Genomic DNA, 24558 nt, shown 5'->3' with positions numbered 1-24558 from the left:
GTATAAATTAAGATATGGAAAAATATTCCACTAGAGCCCCAAATTAAAAATATACACCTGGAAATATGCATAATATGTTCCCTTTAAAGGTGATTTTCTATGTTTTTCTTATTGTCAAATCACATATGTTGAGCCAAAACAAGAATGAATTGATCTACTTACAAGTATTGTGTGTGTATCTAAAGCCTGATATATCTTATTCCTCTGTGACCCCTGTTGTTGTCCAAAAACTATTAAAAACATGTAAATGAACCACAACGTTACAACATACAGTTTGCTCCATGCGTCGCTGTCTCCAGTTTTCAGTTGCTAACTTTTCTTGTTAAATAAGAATTTTAAAATGTGTCCACTCTAAAACAAACCACTTCTGTTTTATTCTTTAATCCTATTCTTTTTTTAATGTACATAATACACATAATCTTAACAGTTTCTGCATTTTCTCAGTCTTATAATTCTCTTTACGGAAGGCTGTAGAAAGTATTGTAGCAGAAAGCTATATAAGGGCTTTAAATCCTGATGTAAAAAGACACACATGAACAAAAATCTTTTTACTTTTCCTCCCACAACGCAGAATACAGTGCTCAATCCATTATGAAAATTTCCTGTGAGCTATATATGGGTAGATATATTTACACACAATACACAGGCTTTTATTTTACAAGACAAAAAGCAACAAATGTAGGAGGCGAAAATCTGTGCATGTCAGTCTTCCTGCATCTGGGCTGCTGAGGGACAAAACACAGATAGATAATGTATATAAACGTATGATTTTTATCATTTTAGGGGTTTTTCTTCTTTCTTCTGGAGGATTATGGTAAACCTCTACTTCCGTCTCTGTGTTGTACGTTTCATCAGGACTGCAGGGACCTTGAGAAAAGAACAAAAGATGAATATCATGAGATCAGTGTCACCATCCCACGTCTAAACAATCACTGGTGACTCTCCAACTGCTCGGCCTGATGTCCCCGTTCCACACAAATACAAGCATGGAGGAGGATGCTGTCGCGGTTGTTGCCTTTGACTGAGTCAGCATGAATACACTGATGCTGTGAATGAGGGGAATCCTTCGCTCTCTGCAGCGCTCTTTTACATAAGTGATCTTGTTAGATGATTTCACACATTCCCTCTGTACGATACACAGTGAGCCGCTGACTGCTGGCTTCAGACTGTGCACATTTCCAAAAGTTAAAATTCATCAGCAGAGCAACAAGAACATCTATAAACAGGCTCTGACACATTTGCACGACTTCAGTTTGAGAGCTGTCGGTACTGTTCTTTCTTTATAAGCTCAACAAGCCTCATGCTGTCTGAATATGGCAAGTTTTACACATATAAGTCCACAATGAAGCACAAAAATAACTGCATTCTTATACATTTCAAGGGCAAAAAGTTTAGTGACCTCTGTCCCATCGAATGACCTCCATGAATGAGCAATCCACTGATGAGGACGGTAAGAGCATCTGAAAGATTTTCTTTTGTGAATATTGTAGTTTTTATTCTCACTACATACAGTGTAGAGTTCTATAATTCAGAACTAAATTAGAATATCAAATTGGCTCTGCAGTCTTCTATGAGTCTGTTTTTGCGCTTTAAAATAGACATATTCTGCATATTTCCAGGTCTATATTTATATTCTGGGGCTCTACTGGAATATCTTTACATGATTTCCAGTTAAAAACTCCTTATTTATCTTCTACTGGCTCTTTATGAAGCCCCTCAGTTCAGCCTCTGTCTGAAACAGGCCATTTTAGCTCCTGTCTCTTTAAGGCCCCGCCTCCTGATGAACCCACTCTGTTCTGATTGGTCAGCTTCCTGAGGCTGGGTCTCAGCAGACTTCCTCTGGCTCCGGAGTCTAATTAAACAAACTATAGTAGCAGGATTTCACTTCTTTTTCTTGCTCTTTACCTGAGATGGAAACTTCTCAAATACATCCGTATATGTTCAAGCCCGAATCCAGACCGACATATGCGAGTACACAACGTGGACAAAACCTTAACAACAAAGACTATGGAACGGACAGCAATTTGTGGGCATGCACGACGAGCTGACATCATCATGAAGAGGAAGTAGAGATAACTTTGCAAACGAAGTGTTCAGAGCAGGCTGAAGCCCTGACTGTTGACTTGCAGGGAGCATTTTTACATCCAGTACGTTCACCTCAAGTTTTGACCTTTGACCATGTTTAACCCTCCTGTTGTCAAATTTAACCCGTTTTCAAATGTTTTTATATCAGAAATATGAATTTCTCTCATCTAATTGCCTGAAAATCACATGGATGGTTCCATATCAAACACTTTGCAAGTAAAAGTAATGATCACTACTTTCATGGAATTTTGGGTGTTTTATTAAAATTTATAGCATCTGTGGACTTTTGTCCTGCCAAGTCAAAATTGACCCGGGATGACAAAAGTTGCATGGTCGACAGGAAGACAACAGGAGGGTTAAACCTGCATTAACAGATTTTTTGACTCGGAGGCAGCAGAAAACAAGTTGTGAACACAACACTGTCATATTATCAGCTTTTAAGTTGATATGTTGAACTTGTTAGCAAACAGTTGCTTATTTCCACATCCAGCAGTTACGGAGCAACATTATCATTCATGTGGAGTCGTGTTTCTGTCCACCTGGTGAATGTAAGTCCAATATTCACTCTCTTTTAGCTGTTTTTGCTCTCTACCAACTCCTGAGGGAAATATCTGGCTCTTTAGCTGCTAAATGCTCCACTATGTTCACCAGCTAGTCTACAGCTAACTGTGTCTGTTTGCCCTTTGGTTGCTGAGCAGGTAGTGTACAGCGGCTTTTTAGAGCTTTTTCTCTGAAAACAGCTGCCTGCTGTGACCAAAAACGACACTATGAGAGCGCTGAGAGTGAACCAGAACAGTAAAGTTGCAGCCGGACAGATAAACAATGAGCTGAAACTCACTATAAAGCTCCGTAAAGCCGAGAGGAGCTGCAGAGTCACTGATAATTCTCTGTAGGTTCATCACTACGAGCCTAAACCAACACATTACACACTGACATTTCATACACTTTTAATATAAAAAATTATTGATTATAGCTGCTTTAACACTGACATCTGACATCATAATAGGATAAAAATAATAGGGAATCACAAAAAGCATAATATGTCCCCTTTAACGTTAAAACATCTGACCAGAGCAGACAGAGCTGCTGATGACTGAGAACTGGAAGCTGATTAACTAATGGGAAGAGGCTGACGCTTTCTACACCAAAATCAAAGACACTGCAAAGCCTTGGACAAAGAAACCCTGATCAATTCATCAATACAGGACATCAGGGAGATTCAGAGGAGCAAAACACACCTTGTATCCCTTTTTCAAATCAGTCCTACTTTCAAAAACATGTTTAAAAGGTCAGAATCTGCACTTCAGTCATTCAGAAAAAAATAAAAACTACCTCTGTTTTGGTTTTAATATCTGGAGCAGAAGTCAAGTTCTGACTCTTCTCCTCCTTCTTCAGGATCTTCTCTGTCATTCCCCAAACCTGAAGATGATACACAAAGACATTTTAACATATAACCTTATCCAAAAAAAAATAATAGTCCAAATCCTTAATTTACCTGTTTTTTGGCCCCAAATGGGAGGCAAGTCCCCATAATGTGCACAGACTCATGTCCCCACAATGTCATTAAAACAAGTAAACACACACATGCTGTGTTATTTATACAGTAAACAGAGCTATTTAAACTGTGTAAATGGAAACTGAAGGAAATTGTGTGTAATCCTCCTGCAGAGCTGTGGGATGTTTACTGAGATGCTCATTTATGGATGAAAATTCTTATTCATATATAATAAAAATACAAACATCTAAAAAACTCCTGCCACAATGGGTTTTTTTAAAATCTATTGATTGATCAGATCTTCTTCAGGCACAAACAGAAAACATTATATTATATATACATATGTAGATAGATAGATAGATAGATAGATAGATATGTCTCAAAATGATATATATATAGTATGTATAATGTGATGTTTATTAGTGCTGTTTGTGCCTGAAGAAGATGTGATTGAATAAAAAGTTGAACAGTAACTAAAAGAAAAAGCAGATTCTACTTTTTGCACTGGTTTGGTCTTAAAACAGGAGTTTTTTTGCTCTCAATACTGTTTATTAAATATATTTTTGACTTTCAGAAGAGTTAGAAACTTTACATCTGACACAATATTTTTTATCATTAAGGACTTCATTATAATAATAATAATAATAATAATGATAATAATAATAATAATAATAATATAATATTATCATATAAAACCCAAATACACAGCAAAATCATTATAACACAAAATATATTCAAACAGGTGAAGAAAAAAGACAAAACACATCCGGAGGAGAAATATCAGCAGTGCTGCAACTAATGATCAACCAGCATCAACCAATCTATTGATCACCTTCTCGACTAATCAATTCATCAACTAGTCCAACAAAATAAATAAATAAAAATAATGAGTGCCACCAAAAGCCAAACAGATGTGTCCAAGCTGCCTTATATAATATTTCTACATACCGGGGCAGAACTCGATGTTTCTCAGCATGTCGGCGAGGTCGTCGGTATCGACGACGAAGTGGCTCATATTCTCATAACCGAGCTCTGGACGCTCCATGCTAGACGCCCCGGCTGTTGCTGCCATTCTGTCAAAACACACAGGTTGGTAAAATAAATCCCAAATTTTAACTGTTTCAAAATAACAGTTCAACAACTCCACAGGACACAATTTAAAATACTTTCAGTTTGTGGCAAAGATGCATTTTTCTTATTGGAACTGAAACTGAATTTTAAAGGAAATTAAAATGTATTTTTCACAAATTTAGGAATGATTCAAAGGATTGATACACGCAAATTCAAAACACACAATTCAGACTGGGATGTAATATTTACTTTAGTTCCACTGTTTTTGGGTGAGACGTTGTAATGTTGGTAAATTAAATCAAACACATACTTTATACTGTTCATTTATTGCCAGACATTGCAGAGTTCCAGCTTTCTATAAGCTGATGTAGATATTCTTCCAGATATAAATTCACTTATAGTTGATATTTTGCTTTGAAATGAATCACCAGTTTGTTTAAAAGTCTTTGTGAACCACTTTTAGATGATGTGACACATTAAAAAGCAGAACACTCAGGAATACTTGACTCATTTCAGGTTAATGGCCTCCAATCTGCAGCTAGTACATCAATAAATTCAACAATAAATATTTAAACAGGCAAACTTCCGTTTTGAATGTTATTGATGTCGATTAAAGGCCAATATTGGCTCAATTTACCCACACACACACACACGCACACGCGTTTACTTTTAGGGACATTACACATTCGCTTCCTGGAGACTTATTATAACCCGAACCACTGACACAAAAATCACATTTTTTTCTAATTGGGACGAGGCTTTTGTCCCCAATTAAGTGGTTTTGAGTCTGAAATGTGTCCCCAACACACACACACACACACACACACACACAGTGGTCTCCAGTCATCCTCATATGGCCGACCAGTGATGCCAGTGACGCCATCCAGAGCAGATTTGTTTGGTTTTTCGTTCTCTAGGCAACAGGTGGATCATCTGCTACATGATGTTTACGAGATGATGAGCAAACGTCTGGCAGAGAGCTGATGACTGTTAACACACAGTCGGTCTAAATACAACGTAAACAGAGAGTTTATTGTTACTGCTCATGTTTAAAATTGAATAATAGTTTCTACTTTTATTCTAGATTCGGTTTGTTTGTTGTGTTTGTCCTCACGTTTTCTGGATTAATCCATGTAAGTTATGTCAAATACTTGAATGTCGCCTGGTGGTTTCATTTAAGAGGCAGGTTTTTCACAATTTTCTGTCTTAAAACAACAGTCAGGAGATCAAATGGACGTTGAAACAGGTTTTGCTTGCTGTTATTATTCCTCCTGCTCATCTTGACCATTAAAAGATTCAATGTAAGTGATGGAGGACAGAATCCAAACATGTATTTAAAGGTTTATCTGAAGATAATATTAATAATGAGTTAGTCAAATAAAGTGGACAAGGTTCCATAGTTGTAATCTTTCTGAATGTAATAAAGAAGAATATTTTTAAGGGAGCATCTCAAAATGTTGAAAGTCTTGGAGAAACTGAAAGTATCTACAATTTAGGGGTGTGCCCAAATACAAATATATTATTCGGCAAAGCACAAATAGTGGGTTTTTACAAATATTTGTTTCATATAAAAATTTTAAAAATTATTCGTTTTTGGGAAGAAAAAAAAAACATGTTAAATAGCAGCACACAGGTCGGTTACATCACTATCTCAGTGTCTCTCCTCTGCTCCGCTGTTACGTCTATCAGCAGGTCTCAACAAGGGGAGTCACATCCACCTGCTACATGACGCACATTTCCTGATTTGGACATCACTCCCAGAGTTGGGAGAGATAAAACTGAACTACTGACACAAATGAAGTGCTCCCAAGGGAACACTTCATGAACACTTATTGTAACACTTAAATTTTCCAAAATTAAAAGTGTAATAAAAACAAAAACAGGATTTTTAAGCCTATTTCCACTTTGAATTCAAATACAAATAATTTTGCTGCCTCAACAAATACAGATACAAAAACAAATACTGGGCCCTCTGCACATCCCTAGTACAATTGATAAGTACAATTCATAATATACATAATATACCATATAGTATTCTTGGTTTAATTATTATATATTATTAATACTTTTCAGCAATGTCTAAAATATCAAGACACATTAAAATGTTGCTGAGGTAAAAGAATAAAAGTACTTAAAGTATAGAAAGTAAAAGTATATTGTCAGTTTTCAATATGTATTAATGTTGAAGCTGTTCATACTGTTGGGTAGTTTAATGTACTGTATTACAGTCCTTATATGTTTTTAAAAACTTTATCTGCAAAGTAACTTGTAATAAAAGATGTCAGATAAATGTAGTGGAGCCAAAAGTACATTTTTCTCTAAAACATGATGGAATAGTGATGTATAAAGTAGCATAAATTCAGTCCCAAGTATCTAAAAACTGTACTCAAGGATAGAACTTGAGTAAATGAACTTAATTACTTTCCATTTACAATTAAATTCTTTTAAATTTGACCACATTCACTTCAATCAGAGCTTCACCACAAAACGCACAACTTACTTTTCCAGTATATCTGTGGCGCTCTGCGAGTGTAAAGAGAGAGAAGAAGAAGACAGACAGACAGAAAGAATGGAGGAAAAGAGACAAAGTTAATCACATTGTGGTTCAGTTTTCAGTGCCAACAACATCAGTCAGAAGCATTTGTCAGACACGTCACCGCGCAAAAATAAAAACATGATTTGAAGAAACACTGCCAGCTGCCAGAATGGCCTCACGGTGTTTACTATCTGCTTCCACTAACTCTATCTCCTCTAACACCTGCTTTGGCAGAGGACGTAGCTGAACATAAAACAGTGACACCTGAGGCTCATACTTTCTATCACACACACACCACTTTTCTCAGCGGAGACGGAGTGACGCAGACAGGTTGCATCAGCAGTAAGGAAGCTGAATTTAGTATCAGCCTTCAATCTCTTCAGAGACGAGTGGGACTGAACTGAGAGGGAACCGTTAAAGTTCCTGCAGTCAAGTTTTACTTTTAACTTAAGTTTTTCTTAAAGGACGAGTTCGCAGTTTTTCAAAATGTGTCTTAAACCAACAGTCAGGAGCCCAAATGAACATTAAACCTGTTTTTCTTGCTGTAATCATTCCTCCTGTTCATACTGACCATTAGAAGATCCCTTCATAATGACCTTACAATGGAAGTGATGGGGGACAAAATCCACAGTCCTCCTTCTGTGCAAAAATGTATTTAAAAGTTTATCTAAAGCTAATATGAAGCTTCAGCGTCCAAATGAGTCAAATCTAGTAGATATCTTTCAACGTTACAGTCTTTTTAGTGTTTTTATTACTATACTTCCACCTGCAGCTCAACAGGGAAACACTGTCCGAGGAAACACAAAGAGGGAATTTGATGCTAAAAAGACTGTAAATGTGTCAGATATCCACTTGATATGACTAACTCAGACTGATGAAGCCTCATATAAGCTTCACAGAGACTTTTAAATGTCTGTGTGGACAAACTGTGGATTTTATCCTCCATCACTTCCATTGAAAGCACATTTGAAGGATCTTTTAATATCCAGTATGAACAGGAGGAATGATTACAGCGAGGGAAACCTCTTTCACTGTTCATATGGACACCTGACTGTTGTTTTAAGACAGACTGTGAACTTGTCCTTTAATAAGAACTAATTTTCCAAGGCAGAGACGTGTAGTGATAATACCAGAAGTCTGGAAATAAAGGGTGTGATTGATTTAAGAGGTTAAAGATGCAACAAAACATATATATTGCCATCAATTTGATGTACTTTCTGTTGAAACAGAAACATTCAGGTGGGGCAGAACAGAAGAGGCACGGATGGTTCACAAGAGATTATAAGTTCAAAGACTCTTAAAAACATCCTGATTTCAGATCCTTCAAAGTGAATCAGTTTAAGCTCCTGTGATGCAACCGTGGTGTTTGTTTTTGTCATCACACCAGGTCGCCTCTCTGTTGCTCTGAATGTTGTGAATTTGTGGAAAACACATCTACAGCGGTAGTCGAAGATGGATTACTACGAACACTTACTGGCACACAATCATGTAAAAAGGACGTTTCCATTTATTTCCATGTTAAATCAATAAATTAAAACTCCTCTGCTCGGGTTAAAGGCGGGTGGAGCGATTTACAGGCACAACAGAGGTAACAGTCGAGTCAGGCAGATGTCAGTCAAGCAACCTACGAGGGGTGTGCCCTAATACAAATACATTATTCAGCACAAATAGTGGGTTTTTTACGAATATTTGTTTAATACAAATATTTTTAAAATTATTTGTTTTCGGGAAAAAAATAAACCATGTTAAGTACCAGCGCACAGGTCGGTTACATCACTATCTCAGTGTCTCTCCTCTGCTCCGCTGTTACGTCTATCAGCAGGTCTCAACGAGGGGAGTCACATCCACCTGCTACATGACGCACATTTCCTAATTTGGACGTCAGAGTCGGGGTTGTTCCCCAGAGATAAAACTGAACTACTGACACATGCTTCATGTAACACTTTAATTTTCTAAAATTAAAAGCATAATAAAAACAAAAACAGAATTTTTAAGCCTCTTTCCACTTTTATTCAAATACAAATACAAATAATTTTGCTGCCTCTACAAATACAGATACAAATACAAATACTGGGCTCTCTGTACATCCCTACAACCTACACAGACCTGAGGAGAAGTTTAAAGGCTGTAAACACTCATGATCAACCCTCACAGGTGTTTTCACCTCCATTTCCATGATTAGACGTCTTCTCAGGACTGTGTGCAGACTGTCTTTAATAGACATCTCTGTCACTACCTTGCAAGATTTCTTGCATGTGTCATACCTGGTTCACGTCATATGGGATGGATGCGACAGATGGAAACGATTCCCAGTTGTATGATTGCAGAGTGTGTGAGGATTAAAATTCTGTGCATTTCCTTTTTCTTTTCTTTATTCATTTATTTATAAGGACAATGCACAGTAATGAACATTTCTGTAAATGTGCCAGTGTTAGCCAGCTGGCTAATTTTCAGCTGCAGTCCTTTGGCGAGATGTTCTGGATGCAGTGCACAGACAATATAACAATATATGAATTAAATTCAGCTTTAATTACATTGAACGACATGCTTTGGCTGACGTGAGGAGTCCATACTTGTTTGTGCCAAGTCGGATATATCAGAGCTTTTCAGTTGTAATTACAACTTGGAAATTGCTGTAAACACTATTTAATTTAATTTGTAATAATTATTACTAGTTTGGTGACCTCAGCTGAATCCTAGCATGCCATGTGGGAAAGATTCCCATGTTTATGACTTACAAGCATTCACATCATCAGACAACTGCTGTACAACTCTGACAGTCGACCGTACGATTTGCAGAGTTAGTTCATGAGGAGTGACTTCGGATATGTGTCTTGTCTAATGGACAGAAACTAAAATTTAAACCAAAGATTTATCATTTTCAAGGAAGAAAAGTCTCTGAAGCAGCATTTACACTATGAGACATTAAAAATTCTCTATTATAACACTTGAGTTACAGCAAAATGATTCTTTGTTTAACCCTTCGATTTAAAATGAGATTTAGAAGTCAGTAGATGGAATGAGTTTGTGCATGTTTTCTCCATCAAAACATATGTTTGTACATGGATGTGCACGTGATCGATGGGTTGATCGATACAGCACACTGGAGGGACTGAGCTGCTCTTCATTATCTCTGCAGGTGCATGAATTAATCATGTGTGTGTGTGTGTGTGTGTGATGATACTGTCGGTGTGTTAAGGTATGTGCTGTCCTCAGGGGGGTTTATGGAAGCCGAGAGCCTGACATGGAGGCACCCCGCTGGGCTTACTGCTCCTGTTTCCCTCCTTCATCTCTCCACATAAAGCCCTTCATCATCAATAGCAGCAGAGGATGTGGCCTGAGGACCACTGAGCATAGATGGAAAACATCAATGAGTGGTAGGAAGCTTTAAGTAAAGGTGAGTTTGTTTAGATTAAAAATAAGACGATGCTTGATTCTGTGTCACCTGTATTTGAAGCATGAATGAAGTCTAATCCCGTAATTTCAACCTGCAGGAAGTGACCGATCTAAAAGTTTTACTCACCTGTATGAACAGCGGCATGTGCGGCTCCTCCATGGACTGAATGGCCAACTCGACAAGCGTGACGGCGGCCTCCAGGTGATCGCTGTGCTGACGGATGAGGGATCGAACCAGTCTGAGTTTGTCGTCTTGTTCTTTGGTTATCAGCCCCACCAGCTCCTGTTTCCGCTCCTCCAAAATGGACACAAGACCGTCAAAGTGGTTGACCAGCTGCTCTGTCTGTCGGTGACCGTTGTCCTGAGGTGAGAAAAGAAGATTATTGTCCTCAACATTTGCAGTATATGAAATATAAATGGTGAAGCACTTGTTAAGACTTAATGTTTCATCAATGACGTTCAGCCTACTACCTGCTAACTCATTATAGACTTATTTTAGGCTCAATGTGCAGCTGTATGTAGAGAAATATAAATATCAGATTGTTTGTTTTTAAAGTAATTAAAAGTCATCTTACAAACTTGCAGAGCTCAGAAAAACATCCAGTTATAGAAAGTAAAGCAACAAAACTTAAGAAAATGGAAACAAGTTGCTGATTGTGCATCAGAGACTGTTTCAGCAAGTATAAAAATGGTAATTATCTTTTTTTATAGGCTATAATGAGTAAAACAGACTTAAATTTCTGACAGTTCAGGTAATGTTTACATACTATACATAATAAACTGCACAAAATCTATATAAATTGATTGACATTTAATGAAAATAATCGTTGGTTGCAGTCCTACTGTAAAGATGTTTCACTCAGGTCTGCTACCAGTAAATAAAGTGAAAGTACCCCTGGTTTTTATTGCATTCTTTCCTTTAATATCTCAATTGTGTGTGTGTGTGTGTGTGTGTGTGTGTGTGTGTGTCTAACCTCTATAGTGCGGCTGATTTCTTCCATCTGAGAGATGACTACCTGGATTCCGTCGTTACTGGCGACCAAGATCGCGATGCCGTCGCTCAGTTCTGTCTGCAAACATTCAGAACATCAGTGACGTTAATTAAATCACCAACTTCCTCTGAAACTAACTGAACTGACTTTAAGACACGGTGAAATAATAAAAAATACATGTTCTCAGTTCAGTTGTTTCTTGTTATTGAATAGTTGATTATTGATTATTTTGTCACAGTACAGAAGCTTGTGTTCAAATTCCTTTGAATTCAATGTAACTGAACGTTTCTTTAGAGATTTTACTTTCAGACTTTATCAATAAATTGACCATCATGACCTCACACTTCAGCCCAAAAAGACGTGAATTATTTTTTTACTGTCTGACTTGATGACGTCTACGTATGACTTCTGCTCCTTTTCCACCAAATTTTGTACATATGACACTGAAAAAACAAAAAAATGGACTCCTGCACTCTGTCAATGCTTCATTTAACCTGATGAAAGGCTTCTTAACCAAAACGTAGCTATTTAATACCTTAACATAAGTCCTGACAGTGTGCAGGTGTTGATATTTTGTTTTGAACTTTTACTTTTTTTACATAAAATATTAACTATCGCTCTTGAATACATTGTGCAATTGCCACCAAATGTACAGAACATACACCCATATCAACTCACCTATAGATGATGCTACAGTAACATAATACATTGTTATATAATTACATAGTCATAACTCAGTGATTAAATAACTAATATTACCGGACAAGATTTTGTTTTTCTCCACAAATAACAACAACATAGTTTTCTGTCAGTATGTGTATTTTTATGCAGATCCAGATATTAATTTAAAATGTATAAACTTTTTGTTAAATAAATGTAGAGGATCATGTGGAGGAACGCACTCTGAGTACTTTCCAATTAGCGAGCCTGTCGCCACCTAAAGCACAGCATGAGTCACCAGCATGACATCATGCACACGTTTATAGATTATTACAGCTTCTGCACAGTTTTAGTATCATTTATAACGTCCTCAGTGTAACAAACATTCACACCTTCATGTACGCTGAAATGAAATCACCAACTTTTGTTTGTTTTTTTTTTAAATTAACTTTTGTTCGAAGACAAAGAGGATCAACAACTTTCCTCATCTGACCTCATCTAAATTTCAGATGAGTGAATCAGAGACAGAGTGAGAGATGAGCGAGAGCGGCGCTGAAATGTCAACAAAGCCAACTGCTCCATAATATGCCGGACGCCGCTGCTGCCGCCATCTGCATGACAAGACTGTGAAAGACCTGAACTTTGTCTTTGTGTGACTTTGTATGTGTTAAAAATGTGATTAGAATAAATATTTACGTGATATATTTAATGTATAGGTTTGATTCTGCATAAAAAAAAAACAACATCTATCACTGTAACTGACCTTTTGGTGTCTTAGAGAGAAAGATACCAAACACGAAATAAGAAACATGAAGAGAGGAGAGATTTTAAAAATAGCAACAGGAGAAAGAAGTAAGATGAAGGCCGTCATCTCCGCCCACATGAATTCAAACCACACACGCTTTTTGGACAAATGTTAGACTTTAGAGTATTTTATTAGCTTGTAGTTGGTTCTTTGACCTTTAAACAGGCTTCAGCTTCAAGTCACTAATGATAAGGAGTGCTGCACTGAGTCACGAAACTAGTGTTGGTAATGTAAAAAAAAAAAAACAGGTGCTCTTCAAGAAAAGGGCAAGTAGTCATCAGTCATACTCTGATGAAGAGTCGAAACATGTTGGTACATCCGTGTATTAATAAAGGACTTTTAACTCATAATAAGAGCGCCTCGGATGCTTTTTACACTTCCCATCAACTCCACAGACTTCCATTAAAAGTAATCTGGACAGTCGTTGCTTTTTTAATTCTTATTAAGCTTCAGTTGGAAACAGGATCCATTTAACTTTCAACCTAAAGAATTCACTTTGCTCCTGGATCTTTGGGTTTGTTGTTGCCTGACAGTGAAGTGAAGGAAATAAAAGTGGAGTGAAATGAAATAGAGTGGAGTGAGTTATAGTGAAGTGAATTAGATTGAAATGTACTTAAGTGGAATAGTGGAAAATCAACTGATTTGGTGCGGAGTGGAGAGGTGTCAAATGAAATGGAGTAAATGAGGTGGAGTGCAGTAATGCGAAGCGAACAGGTGTGAAATGAAGTAGAGTGAAGAGAGGAGGAGTGGAGAATATAGTAGAGTTTAGTGGAGTGACATGAAGTGGACTGAGGTGGAGTGGAAAGTGAAATGGAGTAAATAAAGTGAAGTGAAGTGAAGTGAAGTGAAGTGAAGTGAAGTGAAGTGAAGTGACCAGGAGTGAAATGACATAGAATGTGATGTAGTGACGTTCAGATGAGTGGAGAACAGAATAAAGTGAAGTGGGGTAGTGTTTGGTGGTGTGAAGTGGAGTAAATGGAGTGGAGTGCAGTAATGTGAAGTGAAGTAGAAGGGAGTGATGTGATGCTGAGTGGAGAATAGAGTATAAATAGAGTGGAGTAGAGTTTAGTGGAGTGATATGAAGTGGACTGATGTGAGGTGGAGTGGAAAGTGAAATGGAGTAAATAAAGTGAAGTGAAGTGAAGTGAAGTGAAGTGAAGTGAAGTGAAGTGAAGTGAAGTGAAGTGAAGTGAAGTGAATGGGAATTAAATGAAGTACAGTGGAGTAGAGTAAAGTGAAGTGCCCAGGAGTGAAATAAAGTAGAGTGTGATATAGTGGCGTGCAGATGAGTGGAGAACAGAATAAAGTAAAGTGTGGTAGAGTTTGGTGGTGTGAAGTGGAGTAAATGGAGTGAAGTGGAGTATTTACCACAGCAATGTGAAGTGAATGGGTATGACGTGGAGGAGAGTGAAGTGGAGAATAGAGTCAAATAGAGTTTAGCGAAGCGGAAAGAACTGGAGTGAAGTGAAGTGGTGTGAAGTGGAATGATATGAACTGAAGTGGCATAAAAGTGAAGGGAAATTATGTGAACTGGAGTGAATTGAGGTAGGATTGAAAGGAGAGTGTGTGAAGTGAAAGGGAGTAAATGAGGTAGAATGAAGTGGAGAATAGAGTAAAGTAGAGTAAAGTAGAGTTTAGTGAAATGGTGGTATGAAATGAGAGGATGAGGAGGAGTGACAAAGTAAAGAGCAGTGAAATGCAATGAACTAGAAGTAAAATCAGCTGAAGTGAAGTAAACTGAAGCGATGTGAGCTGGAATAAAAACCTTCTGTCTCATGTAGACGCTGCTGAGCGGAGCCACATCACAGTCTTTGTGTTGTCCGAACACTTTGCACATGGAGCAGGTCGGCGTCTGGCAGGACAGACAGTAGATATTGATCTTCTCTTCTTCATGTTCATCACACAGCAGCTGCTGCTGCTGCTGCTGCTCCGGCTTCACATTTACAAGCCTGGAAGAGACAGAAAGTCTACATGAAACATCAAAGGTTCATTTTTTGTTTCATTAATCCCTATAGAATTTTCACCTATTTGGCACACCCAAATGGAAAAGCTTATAACAGAAGAACTGTAAGGCCATGATGCATGTATTAGTCTTCATATGACAAGTGACATCTTCTAGTTTCTGGAAATGTGTTTGTTTACCATGCGGCTAAAACACAAACAAAACTACATCAGTTCAAATAAGGCTCAAAAAACTGTTTTTGGTCCTCGTCTATAATGAGTCATATTTGAATAACAATAATTAGGACATGCTTTATGCCACAACTATGCAGAACAACATAAACCCTCTACATCTTGTCAACCTGTATAAAATTCCAGACCTCTAGGCCTAACCTTATGGGAGCTCAGGAGTTTTTAGTTTGTGGCTCCAATCATCTCCAATCGGCTAAATTGTGCCAATTGCTTTGACTCATTACTGCGTGATGCTACCGTTTACAACTGGCTTAAGCGGGTTGCCGGTGACCCGTTGGATGTTAAGGGGTTAATGCAACATATGGTAAACGTTGTATTTTCACAACTGACTCCATACTTATACAACTCTATGGAAGCTCGTTTTGACCAAACTTGAATTGATGAGGGTTTTGCCAATTTGGATATTTCCTTTAATGAAGCTGATCTTTTCAATAACCTCTTTTTAACTTTAGACAAACACCAGAGCACAAACTGTTTCATTCCAAAGTTTGTTTTGGATGTTATATTATGTATTATGGGATGGGGGGGCTCTGTTAGACCAGACTGGAATGGGGTGACATAGGCGGGAGATTGGGTCCCCTTAAATGGCAGAACAATTAGAAAGAAAAGAAACATTAAAATAATATAATACAAATAACAATAAAATAATAGCCTCCTCACAATTACCTGTCTCCTAAAGCTGGAGTCAAAGCAGTGACACCTGTCAGATTTACATTTAATAGCTTTTAACAGATATTATATAACTCCAGTTTGTTTTTTATTAGTTTATTTGTCAGGGACGATGCAAAAAAACATTGTAACAAGTTAAAATAACATGAAACAGATGTATTGCATATAGGATTTATAGCCAAGGCTAATTTGTGACCCCTGTCCCTGGTTCTGGGATCCCTCCACTGGCTGCCAGCCCATTTTAGAATTGATTTTAAAATTTTCCTAATCACTTTTAAAGCTATTCATGGGCCCCTTCGTACACCGCAGACCTGCTGACTCCTTATGAGCCAGTCCGCAGCCATAGATCCTCTGGCAGGTCTTTACTTACCTTTCCAAAATCCAGATTTATAACAAAGGGGGACGGGACCTTCTCAGTCAGGGCCCTAAAATTATGGAACAGCCTGTCAGACGATCGGAGGTTCACAGATTTACTAGACACTTTTAAATCTCTTCTAAAAACGTAGATGTGTTTTTATGTGATGTCGTCTTTTATCTTTTAGCCTTCATGGTTTTAATTTCCTTATTGATCTCATTTCCTTTACATTATCCTTTGGGCATCATTGTATTTTGTTGTTTTTAAAAGGTACTATATAAATAAAGTCATTATTATTTATTCATTTGTCAGACACATTTGTCCAAAGTGATGTATAAATGAGGTACAATCCAAGTAGTGTAGATCAGTAGATCAAGAGAAGACCTTTAAGACATTAAAGATAAAATATTTTTTCTAAAAGAAGGAAAAAGAGACAGAAAAACCCTGCCGGCCCTCCCCGGCTGCACTGAACACAACCCAACTTATTATCATTATTATTATTAGTAGTATATTATACATATGTGTATATACACATACATATACACACATCTTCATACATGCACACAAACATACAAATACAAAAAACCAAGACATAGCTCTTCCTTTAATATAAACAACTAAAAATCTGTACCAACGTCTTACTGTTTTGTGTTATTGTCGCTATTTTGTTACACTTATATACTCTAATATGTCACCTTTATGTATCACTTTGTAAGCACCAATAAAGGGAAGAAATACACCACGAATCATCCAGAAAATACAGGTTAGAAAGATAAACTTATACAGGAGAAGTCATGCCTCTCTTCTTTCTCAAAAAGGATACAAGAAGTACAGACAGTGTTGTTTTCTGTCGCCATCGTTTTAATGCATTAATAATGTGCTTAAAACGTCCTTAAAGGGAGACTTACGGGAAAACGTGGCCAGTTTTTAATCTTATTTCCATGCATTAGTGGCACAATGTCCACAAGTCTTGGCAATGTTGTCTGTATTGTTGAAGGAGCTTAGTTCACTTCTGTTATCACTGACGCACTTTGACGTCAATGGATGATGGAAGAACGACAGGGAGAGTTTGGCTGAGATTGCCATTGTTTCTTTGCCACCTGGGAACCAAGAGGGTGTCGCTACTCACGTATAGCTCAGTCAGCTTTATGTGATTTACCTCTAAAGGTCTTTTCTATGTTTTTACTCCATTTTACACAGTTTTTTCATTACTAATGCATAATGTAAACGATCCTTTTCACTTCCAAATGTCTAACTATCATACAGATAGACGCAGTTTGCTTTGAGGACCTCACACTGGTGCATGTGTGCAGTTGGGACGAGGACGTCTTTGTCACTGCAGAACAACAGCTGAGACCAAACTTTACTCATTAAATCGTCCTTTTCCTTCTGACGTAGGTATCTCTGATAGAAAAGATGATTAAATAATGAGACTTTTTTTTCCACACATGAAAAAATGATGAGAAACTACAAGTTATAAAACATTTGTGAACCTCACTGTGAACAATCACGTCTATTTTAACCGGCACAGATAATAAAGGGACTCCTGTCCTTCTGTTTCTAATGGATGCCAACATCGTTAGCAGTGACTCATCTGGCATCTATTTTGGGGTGGAAGTGACAAATCTACACTTATGATGATTTAAATATCAGCGTAGATTTGTAGTTAAGTGTGTACATTTAAAAAAACAGAGGCAGATTTACTGAAGAGGCTTTAAATGAAGTAATTATGAGTAGAAATAGACTTCAGACAACAAAATAGACGTTAAATCATTTGTTCATTCAAGCTCATAATAGGTAACAGCTGCTTCGCTGAAATTTTTCAGGTGATTAATTATGAAATATGCTGGTTCACAAGGTACAAAAAAATGCAACTGTCCTGAATCTGTGCAGCTCCCTGCAGTCACAACTCAGCAAAACACCAAAGAAAGGTCACAGAAAGTAGGCCGTCACCCGGAGATGGAGGCAAATATAAAAAACTGATCATACGGAGGTTTTGAGCCTGTTATCTAAGATGAAATGTTAGGATGTTGAGTTGTGATAGAGATGTTAAATTGTGATAATTTAAATGAGTGTTAATCTCTGCTGATGACTGGATACACGACAGGAAAGTCGCTCCTGTTTCATGTCTTCAACCTGTTGTTTTCTTAATTTAAAGACAAACCATTTCTTACTTTTTACACTTTTTACACAAACATTTCATAATCTCTATGTTTTCCATGTGCACACAACACGTCTTTTACCTGCGCATCAAAATCCAAATTTAAAAAAACGGCGTTCATCACCTGAGGGGGGGATTCATGAAATCAAGAGGCTGCACATGTTTCAAAGCTGGTTAGAAATATTGAACTGTTGAAGTGTGATTTGACCCTTTAATCCGTTTACAGCAACAAAATGTGTTGCCTAAGTTACAATATGAGTGAAGGGAGGCTGCATTAATTAAAAATCACTGATAAAATTGAGGAAAAACTGAAGGTAAAATGTCTCCTGTTTCTGATCATTTTAAAGAAAACAACAATAAGTTAGGAAAAATGTCTCATTTGTGTTGTTTTCCCCATAAAGATGATTGTATATAATCATTTAATGGAGCATCATTTTGTCACTATTTAGCCTGAAATGCAGAATCTATTGCCTACAATAAAAAAGGAGATAAAATCCGTCATATTCACAGACTGACTCTGCACTAATGTTATAAACCTGCAGACTGACAGAAGTGCAAGACAATGCTGCTCTCTATTGGTGGTCACTCATTATTACAACAACATGCACATTCTAGTTATAATTCAGCTTCTATATAAAGACTTTATCTTGTCAGACTTGTTAGTCACATGTGACCTAAATACAAACACAATCAGTGAAAAAAAACACCTGACTTTTATTTAATAGTAGAATTTTGATTATTTAAATGATGTTGAAAACATTTAAATAACACTTTAGTATTAATAAGCAGTAAATAAACATTTAATAAAAGGTTCATGACAGACTGTGATGTAGTTGTAAGCAGATATAAGAGCATATTAGTGTTTATTAATGTACAGAATTTGTCGTATTCTTCTCCTATGAAGACATATTTGATATTATTACAACTGTGTTTTACTATATTGTAATTCATTATTTGTTTATACAGCAGTAAACACTGATGGCTGCCAACAGGAGGAGTTTTAACTGTTGACAAATACAGTAATAAATACTCACAACTACATTATAGTGTGTTATAAACCATTTATTACATTTTGACTTGTAAATGCTAAATAGAAGAACTTAAAGTTGAGTTTTACCAACATTGAATGTTATATGATTTAATCTTGAAACCTTAATCTGTTAATATGATTTATAAACTATAATAAATACATTTCTGTGGGGACAGACTGTATTACACAACGCTGCACTGATTTCCTGTAGATTTACTCAAATCTAATGCTTCACCTTGTTGAGACCATCTTTTAGTCCCCAAACGCAAGTTGAGTCCCTGTAATGTGACTTTATAAGCATTTTCAGATTCAGACTTCATTGGCCATTAAATTTAAATATAATGGAAATTCGTCTTTGGCGCCGGCATGTAAGACACTGTACATCATACTCAACAACACACAATAACTATATATTAAAGGTAGAATAAAATATTTAAGTGACTAAGTGGCAGCAATAAAAGTGATAAGTGGATTGTTCTTCCGCTAGCATGTAAGTCCATCATAACCATCATAGCAGTACTTAAAAAATAATAAAATAAAAAATAAGTAGATAAATGTAAATTAAAAGAAGTGATGGTGTTGGTTGCAGAATGTCCTACAGAGCAGCCTTACAATAATAATAATAATAATAATAATAATAAAATAGTAGAAGTGCACACAAACTCACCTTGAGGACTCCTGCTGTCTGTAGATGTCGATGATGTTCTCCACCAGCAGGTTCCTCTGCAGGCCGTAGACTCCGTGGCGGTCCAACACCACCTCATGGCGGCACGACGGACAGCGGAAGCGACCGCCGCTGGAGGCCATGCTGGAGGTGCTGCGGGACTGCCAGAGAGGGTTAGCTGACTGGATATAAAAGAGAGAAGAGAGAAAGAAAGAGTATAAAGAGGAGAGGCGATAAACTGGTGTAAACATCTACTGTCTGTTTTTATCAGGTCGGCTGAAGATGATTCAAACAGGAAGCATCCGTTGACCTTTTGCCCTCTGATTCTCAAAGCTGTATAGTCAGAAAAGGACAAAATCTGGTCCAATAAAAGCTCCCAAGAGAAAGACAAACCATTTTCTTTGTGATGGAGGTTTCCATGTGGACGTATTTGATTTAAATTAAGCTGAACCGATGATGAATACATATCGGTTTGTGTTGTACTGACGAAATATTTTCCACCAGTTTACAACATTTCTGCAGCTGAATTGTGTGTTAACTGTTAGTTTGTGCCTCTAATGTGATATAAATTTCATTTGAGTAACTGATCAAATCCCTGATTGAGTTTAAAAAACCAAGGAGGTCAATTAAATGCACACTTGTTTCCCAAACTGCAGCTCCATTTCCTAACCTGCAAAGATGGTGGCTGGGACTGATGTTTACTTGCTTGTTTTATAACAAGCAAGTAAACAAATATTAATATGTTATTGGGCATGAAAATATAAAATAATGGAAAGCAGGGCTACAACGAACAATTATTGTCATTATCGATTTTGATCAGTCAATTAGTTGTTTGGTCTATAAAGTAAGAATTTCATTGTACAGCAACTGATAATAAAGATTTGATGGGTTTGATATGGACTAAGTTTGTTTACATGGTTATGAATGTCAAACATAAACATCTATAATCAGCTTTTGACATTCAGCTAATCATTATTTTTGTGACTGTTATAAAGATTAATTCATCACATGGAATTTATCCATATTTTTGTGAAAATATCATAATAATTTAGAGCACAGTTAAGACATCATTGAATTTAATTATATTATTATTTGTTTGGCTGTGAAACTGGGATCAAGTGAACCTGCTGTGACTCCAGGTTGATGACAGTTGCCCTCTTGTGTAAATCAGCAGCTATGAGCCTCCACAGAGGCTCATTTCAAACCCAAAATAGATCAGTATGTGATACCCAGATTATACGTTTTTTGGCAGCGTACACCTTTAAAATTGATGGATACAAATGGACACACTGAAAGTTGTTTGACGCTGACCTGGAAGATGTCGTTGGCACACTTGCGGCACAGGTTGTGCTGGCAGGGCAGGATGACCACAGGTTTGGAGAACATCTCCAGGCAGACCGGGCAGATCAGCTGCTTCTCCAGGTTCTCCATGGTGGCTCCACTGCCAGAACCGGGACCCGAACTGCCTGCTGCCGGAGGCTTGAAGCCGAGAGCAAAGTTCATCACCTCCGGGGGGGGGGAGAGTTTAAATATCAGAGAAGACAAGCAGAAGTTTCCAGATATTCTAGCTGTTTGTTGTGGAGTTCAGTATTAATCCAGCTCTGCAGGCATCAGTTTTGACTCTTTCTACCTTGAAAGACTGTTAAAATTATCACTTTTTTCCCCAGTAATTCACTTGTTTTTTCTCTCTGTCTTCAGTTCTCGCTGTCGTCTCTTTACCCAGCTGCCCATCCCTTTAACCCCCCTGCCACCCTGCATAAACCCCATGTAAAGACCCTCCCAGACCCCCAGTCTGAGTCCCACAGCAGCCGGGACTGTTGACTGTTGTTATTTTTAGCTCCTCAGTTTGTTCTGGCTTGGGTTACTGTCTAAACTGCGTGCCACAGCCGGGACCACTGGAAAGTCCGGGCGTGGCAGAGGGTCACTACAGTGCTCACTACCAGTTCAACTGATAATGTTTTTATGAAGTCTGATACATCACACATACAGTAACGCACCCTCTGGCGGCCATGTTGGAGGTCATTAGCACCTCAGCGTAAACAGCTAGTTCAACTTCTCAGCTCAGATTTCTGTTTGTCCCTAAAGTTCATTACAGTTAAGTCTTCAATAAAAAACAAATAAACTGGATTGACTTTGCATTCAGATAATGTTGCATTGTTTAGCCGGGTACATTAGCATAGCTCTCTCTTGTTAGCATCTCATTTAGCTAACAATCTGACTACTGTAAACAAAGCAATAATTACTAGTGTTGTCCTGTTTCTTGGGCATTTTGCCAGTTTGTCACCAACCAACAGCTAAATGCCAAAAATCTCTTGTTTTTTCAGGTTAACTGAGCTAAAGCTAACGGTTTCAGAATAACACTGAAACATAGCATAACATGTTCTCAGGGAAACTGATCTGAACACACAACAAAAAGTGGTAAATCTACAATATTACAAAGACTTGCTTTGTCGACTCAGTACACAAAGTCTGTCATATCTATTAGTTTTAGATTTTCAGATGTAGTTCATTTTTTGGTGGGTTAGCATAAACAACTGGGCTACAAATTCATGATATAATGATGTGGATACATCACAATATGACAAATGTATGCAAACCAATAAAATATTAAGATTAATATTCAATTAACTGTTTATTGGGAATTAACTATTAGATTTCCCTTTAATAAATAAACAAGTCAACTCTATTAGAGTTACAAGGTGCTTTATAAACTACAATATCATGAACTATAGGTGCAGCATATTTGACAGGACTTCACCTATTTGAAATATAAACTTCACTAGCTCTGCTAGAGGGATTTATCTACAGATGTCAGTTTGTTGGTCCAGACTGAAATGTTTCTACAACTGTTGGATGGATTTCCAGGATGATTTGTACAGATATTTATGTTCTCCAGAGGATGACGTCTACTGACTTTGTTGAACACCCGATTTTCCTCAACCACCACCAGCACCATCAACACCTGAAACAAAAGAATTTCGTAACATCACTGAAACTGACCTACATTTTTTAATTTTTTAATGCAAAAAAATACTCATTTTTTCCCACAACCACCTATCTTAAATGATCCAATTCTGAATCAGACTTTAATTCCACAACATTGGCTTTTTTGTGGTTTGATTCATAAAGTCCATACACATCTCATTTCCTTTTTTATGCGGAGTTCCTTTTTTAATATTCTGTACTCGCTGGGGACGTGCTAAATTTAAAACAAGTGTTTACGATTGAGTCATCAAGCCAGAACAGACTGTATGAAAATAAAACTGTCAGTAACTGGATCCTAATATAAAGCTGAATGGAAATGGAGGCCAAACTGGGAGCTTCAAAACAAACAGTCATTCAACTTTTTTTTTAAAATTTAACTACAATTTAGTTTATGTGAATCAAGCAGGTCATCTGAATGTTTATGGTTATTTCACAGTATTGAATGTGCAGCCACCAATTTAACATATAATGAAGTAGATGTAAAATAAATGTTGACTGATGTGTTATTTGAGCACAGACTTAAAATTTATAATCATCACTAACAGGGTCGTTTAGCTGCCAATGAGGTCATGTGATCGGTACTTTTTCTGGAAATTTGCAGATTTTAATGCCCAGAGTTGTTTTCATTTTACAAAAACAAACAAATTACACATAATATCTTATAATAAAAGGCTTCTACTATAAATGAAACACCATCACTATGTTTAAAATACTGTTTTTAGAGAAAAACAATCATTAAATGGTGATGAGAATTCTTTGAAACAGCACAGATAGTCATGTAGAGAGATTTTTTTATAGAGAATACATAACATAACATAACAATTAAATTACTAAATATAAGACGGTAAATAACATTTTCTTATTAAATATTAAAAACTGTAATGGTATTTCTAAAATCCCAAATAGTGGCTATGACCCTGATCAATATAGGTGTCATGAATATATGAATGATCTTTTAATTATAGAAAAATAAGTGTCAATCTGAACCTGGATCTTTAACAAAATATGTAAGATAAACAAGTATGGGATACATATCGCAATGTTTCAAGCAAGTGCAATAATTCACAAGAAAAAAAGCCTTTATGTTACAAAAATCATAATCTCAAAATTCCTTCTGTTACACCAAAAATCAAATCCTTTTGACTCCCAGGAGACAAAATATCATCCCTTCTGTGTATGTTTATAAGGACGAGTTGAATCTGTCGCCTAACACCTTATTTCCTGGAAATCTTTCAATGAATAAATGGATTGATTTATTACTAACGCACTATTTTAGCAATTCAGTACAGAAATAAATAGAAGTAATTAAAAGGAATTTCACTAAAATTAAGATCAACCTTAGACAACTAGAGAAGTAAAATACTGACAAATACTACAATATATACTGTATATACAGACGGGTGACAGATCTTTCTGAAGACTGGTCTTCATCAGCCTTGTTATTGATCCTACAGTCTCTGA

The 24558-nt window shown here is 36.9% G+C and overlaps 1 protein-coding gene across 5 annotated transcripts; it reads right to left on the bottom strand.

Moving 5' to 3' along the window:
• Positions 1 to 246: 246 nt before the first annotated feature.
• trim54 (tripartite motif containing 54) lies at positions 247 to 23083 on the bottom strand. Of its 5 annotated transcripts, none has more exons than XM_042391491.1 (10): positions 23027 to 23083; positions 21424 to 21618; positions 20116 to 20294; positions 14806 to 14989; positions 11558 to 11653; positions 10711 to 10944; positions 7152 to 7174; positions 4529 to 4653; positions 3418 to 3504; positions 247 to 867 (listed from the first exon to the last, which is right to left on the bottom strand). In XM_042391491.1, the coding sequence occupies exons 1-9, from the start codon at positions 23066 to 23068 to the stop codon at positions 3431 to 3433; spliced, it is 1152 nt and encodes a 383-aa protein (XP_042247425.1). In that variant the 5' UTR covers positions 23069 to 23083; the 3' UTR covers positions 247 to 867; positions 3418 to 3430. The 5 variants fall into 5 exon arrangements, with proteins under 5 accessions (XP_042247425.1, XP_042247429.1, XP_042247426.1 ...); XM_042391495.1 differs by lacking the exon at positions 23027 to 23083 and adding an exon at positions 22356 to 22453; XM_042391492.1 differs by lacking the exon at positions 23027 to 23083 and adding an exon at positions 22100 to 22342.
• Between the last annotated feature and the right edge of the window lie 1475 nt (positions 23084 to 24558).

Source organism: Thunnus maccoyii, chromosome 17 (genome assembly GCF_910596095.1).
Source record: "Thunnus maccoyii chromosome 17, fThuMac1.1, whole genome shotgun sequence".
NCBI lineage: Eukaryota > Metazoa > Chordata > Actinopteri > Scombriformes > Scombridae > Thunnus > Thunnus maccoyii.
The sequence above is the reverse complement of the archived record's forward strand: the minus strand, read 5'-3'. Positions and strand labels throughout refer to the sequence as shown.

Excerpts from the sequence above, each read along its gene's own strand:
- trim54 (XM_042391491.1), bottom strand. The coding sequence starts at position 23,068 with ATGGTGCTGGTGGTGGTTGAGGAAAATCGGGTGTTCAACAAA. Across the intron at positions 7,175-10,710 it reads ACATGCCGCTGTTCATACAG|AGCGCCACAGATATACTGGA; the intron begins GTGAGTAAAACT and ends TTACACTCGCAG. Across the intron at positions 4,654-7,151 it reads GCCACAGATATACTGGAAAA|AATGGCAGCAACAGCCGGGG; the intron begins GTAAGTTGTGCG and ends GTGTTTTGACAG.